Source organism: Frieseomelitta varia, unplaced genomic scaffold (assembly GCF_011392965.1).
Source record: "Frieseomelitta varia isolate USP_RPSP 00005682 unplaced genomic scaffold, Fvar_1.2 scaffold_450, whole genome shotgun sequence".
NCBI classification, from domain to species: Eukaryota; Metazoa; Arthropoda; class Insecta; order Hymenoptera; family Apidae; genus Frieseomelitta; species Frieseomelitta varia.
The window spans coordinates 234,029-240,918 of NW_025110202.1; the positions used below are offsets into that span (position 1 = coordinate 234,029).

The 6,890-nt window shown below is 35.5% G+C and overlaps 1 protein-coding gene across 1 annotated transcript; it reads left to right on the plus strand.

Moving 5' to 3' along the window:
* Positions 1-1,707: 1,707 nt before the first annotated feature.
* LOC122532356 (4-nitrophenylphosphatase) lies at positions 1,708-6,036 on the plus strand. The gene is made up of 6 exons (XM_043661075.1): positions 1,708-1,817; positions 2,607-2,770; positions 4,224-4,361; positions 4,656-4,866; positions 5,007-5,151; positions 5,760-6,036. The coding sequence occupies exons 1-6, from the start codon at positions 1,739-1,741 to the stop codon at positions 5,959-5,961; spliced, it is 939 nt and encodes a 312-aa protein (XP_043517010.1). The 5' UTR covers positions 1,708-1,738; the 3' UTR covers positions 5,962-6,036.
* The last annotated feature ends 854 nt before the right edge of the window (positions 6,037-6,890 follow it).

The following is a 6,890-nucleotide window of genomic DNA, read 5'->3' on the forward strand; positions in this document are numbered from 1 at the left end:
AAAAAAAAAAAAAGAAAACTATTCAACAACCGGCGATCATCTCGATTTAGCATAACGAACGAACGATTATATTGTAACTCTTATGATTATCTCCTTATTATCATTACGATCGCGGATTGCTCGATCGATCGCTACCCGTTGTCGATCTGTTAGCTTGGAAAAAACTGTCACTACCAGTCGTATAATACCTTTGTAAATGAGAATCAAGACACCGACGGGAGAAGAACTTAATAAATTGAAATTCTATTAACCCAAACGTGTTCCATTGTTATTCCAGCTCCTTCTCGAGTGAATGGCGGCGCGTTTGAATCTCGCGCGCTTTCTTCGTCGGCCGGTGAATCACGGGGGAATTGAGATAAAATTCAATTAGCATTGTTTATCATTTTCAAACGACAGGCGCACGCGTTTATCGAATTAAATTGTGATAATTGTAGTAATTGCGAGATAATCATGCTGTGAATTATTTATTCGTAATTTAATGAGCTGAGGGCAACGTACAAGGCCGAGAGCCTTTTTTCCCCTTTTTCTCTCAAGTAAACTTACAATTTCTCAAATTCAATTGAAATTCATCAACTGCTCGAAGCAATGGTTATCGAAAAGTTGAACAGTAATGTTTGTCTGATGAACGAAACGCTTATAGTAATTTTGTCCTACTGAACCGGAAAATTTGCAAATCTATGAGCAAGTTTATTCTATGGTTCAGCCGGTATCTACGCGGGTTATCGTTTCACATTCTTGTTTATTGTTCGGTTGTCAAAAGAAAACTCGAATTCTACACGGTACGTTCTAACGTGCAGAGTATAGTTATGTGACAGTCAGGTGGATTATATGTATCAGTGAACATTAACATTCACATCGCTTAAAACACCGAAGATACGAAACATTCTCATTTTCAAGGAATTATTGCGTTTTCGTAATTTTTGTTATCTTGTCTCTCGAATTGTCTCTTGAATGAAACAATTCCTTTGAAATTAACGCTTAATTACACTCAATTTTAATCGAGCGCTGCTTAATTATACTCAAGTGAAGAGGCAAAGAAGAGATGATAAAAGAGTAAAGAAAAAGAAGTCACTTGATTGGTACCGAAGTGAAAAGTCGATACAATTACGTTGAATCAAAACAACACGGAGAAAATGAGTAAAATTGTTGTTGAAGAAATTCATCAAGGCGGATCCCCCTTCTAGATTTCTAGAGGACCATTATCACGCGAGGTGAAAAATTCCTACTCTCCAAGGAATTATAAAAAACAATTAAAAAAAAAAAAAAAGAGGATCGTCGTTTGTACAACATAATTGATTGGTAGGAAAAACATTTGTAACGTGCAATTATGAGAAACGGCATTAAATATTAAACGAATGATTAAAGAAAATGAAATGATGAGGTATCGAATTATTGAAATCATCGTCCCAATTAATTCAAGGAAGAGATCCTACGCGCTGTCCGGCATCCATCAGCAAAGGTGAGATATGTCTCGCCAACGAAATGATTCTCTGAACTGCGTGTCCGCGATGACGCTTTCGCATTTTTCGCAAAACTTGTCCGCGCAGTGCGGCGTACACGTCAGAATGTGAAACGACAAAGAGAGAAAGAAGGAGAAAACTAAAGTGGCATAAAGCCGCGATTTCTTGACGATTGCTATCTAGATTTTATAGCTCGGTGGCTGGTGTTGAACAAGAACTTGTATTCAGTTGTATTACATCGAGCGATCGATACAGTTCGGGAATCTTGATCACCTACGATGAACCTGTTAAATGCGAGCATCCAGCAAACGCGCAAGTTTTTGGACTCGTTCGACATCATATTGTCAGATTGCGATGGTGAGTTTCTATTGGAAATCTTTAATATTCGTCTGATGAATTTTCGAACGATACTCGGTTTTTTCTTCTTTTTTCTTTTTTTTTTTTTTTTACTCGTCTTCGACGAAATTCGTAGTGATAGTGGTTCCCAAATTTCTTTTTACAAATATATATATATATACATACATGTGATGACAAGTGATCGATGACGAGCTGAGCGTGAATCAAATTCAAATAACTATCGAAGCACGAGCTCTTAGTGAAGTTACACGCTAATTTGAAGCCAACGCTGATCGGCGAAGAAGCTGAGTTTAATTGTAAAAAGTAACGATCGTTTCTCACTCAGTTCGTAAATAGGACGCGGCGTGTGATTACAATTTATACGAAGAGTATTGATTAGATATATCTGTAGTGTCGATTCGCGTAATTGTGTTAATTGGGTATTAATTGAATTTGGTAGAACAGATTCGAATCATGTTGAGAGCCGTGAGAATTTGGAACTTGGAAACCGGCTTGATTTTCTTTTATTATCTTTCGATATTTTGTGTACTTTTTCTATTCTTGAGTGTTTGACACGAAAACGCATGAATTCGTTCGTAGAAGGAAGAATCGATTCTGAGGCTCTGGAGAAGCATTCAGATCCTCACAGGTTGACTAGTCCAGGACTTGAAACTTCAAGGGCCTCGTCATCAGAGAATAAATTTATTATCCAAGTGTTATTTTATTTTTGTTGAAACACGTGAAGCAATTTGGGAGCCACTGGTTCTAAAGTACGGTGACCATATATTTCACGGTTAAATTTGTCACCAGGTGTCATTTGGTATCCGAATACTGGGATTATCCCTGGAACATTGGACGTGTTTGGTAAGTTGCAGAATTTAGGCAAGAGGCTGTATCTAGTAACCAACAACAGTACCATAAGCGCGGAACGTTACTGCAAACGAGTAACGACGAATGGAGTGACTATCAAACCGGTGAGTTTTGTTTTTATCGTGGCAATTTTGATTAATTACGGTGATCAATTGTCTGTGTTGAAAGAGATGCAACACAGACATATATGGATGAACTTTGCATCGAATGAGACTTTATGTAGTAAAAATAGTAAACGCTCTTTTATAGCTCTAAAAAGCAGCTCTGAATTGCAGAATTATGCGAAATGTCGATCGAAGTTCATGTACAGTGTAGTAGAGAATGGATCATGATTTTTTGTTAATTTTGTTAATTTTTATTTAATCTATTAATTTTTGTTGATACAATTTTCAGTGTCGAAAACTTAGTATACTATTCGGAATCTATACACCATTTTACTATGTGCACCATTCTACATATCACAAAGAATTCTATCTACGTTTCACAGATATATGTACGACGTTTCCTTTTGTACGTAATAAATTAAAATTTCAAAATTATTGATACACAATTTTAGATACAATTGATTTGTATTTTTACAAAAATATTTTTAAGAACAGCTTTTGGATAAATAAATCTTCAATTATTTTAAATTGTTATTAATATGAAAATTATTAATATTAAAATTATTATGTTTTCTCGGTTACTTATATTAAATATTTAAATTTATGTTAAATGCTGTATTACACGTTAAATGGTACTATATTCAAATTTATGTTAACCTCGAATATTCAACAAATTATGAAAAACGACGATATTATTTGCATGACTTTGTCATTTGGTTTTTTTCTTCACAATTACGACAATTTAAGAACATTTATTTTTAAACATTTCCCTGAAAATATAAATCAAGTTATTTTCAATATTATTTAAAGTGATTTTATTTTAATTTTATTTAAATTTTATTTATAATACTACCACCACGTTCAATTCAATAAATAATTCTTGAAGCTGGCAACATTTCTTGATTTTAATTCTTATCACTAGCAGCGCCGTGCAAAACCTGCCTGAATCGGTACGGCAGAGTGTGACACGAAATTGGTAATAAGGCTGATAACCGAAAAAGCACATTGTAATGCCTATTTATACACGTTGCCTGTGGCGAAATACACACTTAAATCATAAATCTTGTCTGTGACACATTTACGGTTGCAAAGGTGCAGATGAAATAGATTTGCAGAAGTAATAGCCAACTTCATTGCCGACAGAAGGTTATTATATCTACAGCAGGTTCAAAAAAATATTTGAACAAATGATAAAAACAGACGAAGTATATAATAAATGTCTGTGACAGAGATATTAAATATCAGATCGATGTCGGATAGATTGAAGACTAAAAATATGAGCTGTAACTTTGTGAGAAAAAAAATCGTAAAACGTTGAGCTCTTGTGAAGCTTTTAAAATCATTGTTCTGATCACTCTCCGCTTATTGCTTTCCCTCGTACTGACACGCGAAAGGGAAAATTGATATTGACTGTCGTATAAATACAATCTCTTTTCATTATTCAATACATTAGGAGCAAATAATAAACACGGCGAAGGTGATCAGCTGGTACCTGAAGAAGATCAAGTTCTCGGATCTTGCTTTGGTGATTGCTTCGTCAGCGTTTCGACAAGTTCTAATCAATGACGGATTTAAAGTAATACCGGAAGAGGTGAGCAACGTTTGCAATGATTCAATAACTATTCGTTACACCCTATATTTTAAATATTCTGTTTAGAAAGATTTTTTACTTATTCAAGAGGAAATATTTACGTATTCGTAAAATATAAAGAGTATCTCATAAAAATAAAACAATCCAGTTGTAACGTTAATAACGATCCTCTACAATTCATTTTCTGTAAGGGACGAGGATCGTTTCAGTTACATGTATTTAACAATTGCTTAATGAAAATGAGATCACAGATACCCGCGAACTGAACAGATAAAGCTTCAAGTTGATTTGCAGAGGATCACGATCATGAATGAAGATCCACATACCGCAGTGCGGCATATCGAAGATGATCCAGCGATCAGAGCGGTGATCGTTGATTTCAGTTTCTCCTTCGACTGGGCGAAAATGGCATTGTCGATTAACTGCCTGAAGAGGAAAGACGTTTCCTACTTCTGCGGCTGTAAAGACGACTGGATCATGTACAAGCACAAGAAGAAGGTCATAGGTATCTAAGATTCGAGTTTACGCGATTGAAATATATCAGTTCGAAGCATTGTCAACGACGAATTGATAATAATTCACGTTGAGTTTTCAACAAGATTTTCAACCGATCGTAGTTTAAAGTCCAGTGTGTTTCATTCGCAGGTTCTGGCCCTTTGATCGATGTAATAAACAGACAATCGGGCAGATCACCGAAGGAATTCGCCAAACCCAGCGAAAATCTGAAGAATTACATTCTGGACACGTGTGACGTGAAGGACCCAAGCAGATGCATATTCATCGGCGACAAGTATCAATATACAATTAATACAATTACAAGTATCACAAGACAGCATTAAAAGTTGATTCGTTCGCAATTAACAGCAAAAAATCGTCGGAATAACAATACTCGCGAAAGAAATGTAAAGTAAAATTTTTCGATTCGAATTTTTCGTTTACCAAGGAACCATAGGTCGCAAAAATGGCAAAACAAATTTCGTAATTATTTAACGCGGCAGACGCGCGAGTTCTAACAGCGACTTCATCGTTCGCCAACATTTCATTTATCATAGTTCGCGTGTTATCGTAGCAGCATCAGTACGAGTCTAAATAATCAAATAACGAAACTAACTGTTGGCATTATTATTCGAAATTGTAAACATTACATCCACGAATTTACAGAACCATAAAGTCGCTGTTGGAACGCGGTGTTAAATAATTTGGAAGAAATTCTTTTGCCACTTTTTTATGATTCCTTGGAAAAATTGCTTCGACCTTGAAGTTCAAACAAACAAAGGAACAAACCTGTGCAACACGATGCCATAGTGATTGATGTTCATTCAAGAGGTGTTTGGAAAGAGTATCATCAAGAGTATCAGGATTCGAAAGTTTCGTTCTACCTTGTTTCTCTCGTTTCAGAATGAACACGGACATGCAGTTCGCAGCGCTGTGCGGATTTAAAAAATTGTTCGTCGGCACCGGCGCGGACACCATAAACGACGCGAAGCTGGAGAGCGAACATCCGGATTTCTACGTCCCGAGTCTGGCGATGCTGCAACCGCTCATCGATCTACTAGAGAACGAGTCTAAAATAAAGAGAAACCTCTTACGAAATAATTAAATTAATAAGCCCGATTGAATTCCTCTCCAACTTCCAGCGTTGCAAGAAATCGGTGACACAAGTTTTGTTTAAGTTAAATGGAATAATATATTGTATAATAAGTTATATAAAGTAATAAAACACTGCTCGATGTAGATATGTAATTCAAGGTTCGCATTTGCCAATCTATTATCAATTATCGTCAGTACTAAAGTTTGCGTCACGTGAGTGTACGCACCTTCATCTTCCACTTATTGTTAGCATAACCATCGTAATTTCTACTGTAGGTCAGACACAGAGGAACCGACATGATAGTTCTTAATTTTCGTTCATTTCAATTCTTCTCTTCTTTCCTCTGTTGTTTGAAACTTGAGAGTTTTATTGATTTATTATCTCTCTCGCTCGAACGTCAGCTTTTTAAATTATTCAATTCATTGTTACATCGTAGAACATGTAAAATTGCTTCTTTCGTAATAAATCGGAAAATGATAATCATGATAATCGATTTTCTGAAATTATAGTGTCTAGGTGATACTTTCCTTCCAGTAACGCTAAATAACATATGAATCAATATTGGCACGTTATTGAATTATCGTTTCAACTTAATCCTTAATGAACAATGAAAAATCGAAGATTTTAATTATCACTCTATTTTTGGAAATATTCTCATCAAGCGTGATTAGTACATGTTAGTGCAAAATATTAGTGGAAAACGAGAAGAGTTTCATTTGATGGAACGATATTGACATCCACGAAAGGATCAAACGACAAGTTTTACTTTTCAAGTAAAAAAAATCACCTTCCTTCTGGTCTGCTAGCACATCAAAAACACCCTATATACGTACTTCCATTGAAACATCTTTTGTTGAAAAAAATGTGGTGCTTCCAACGAGTTAGTGATAAATTAATGTCTCTGGATCGTATCGATCAGAGTTGAGCATTATTCGAAT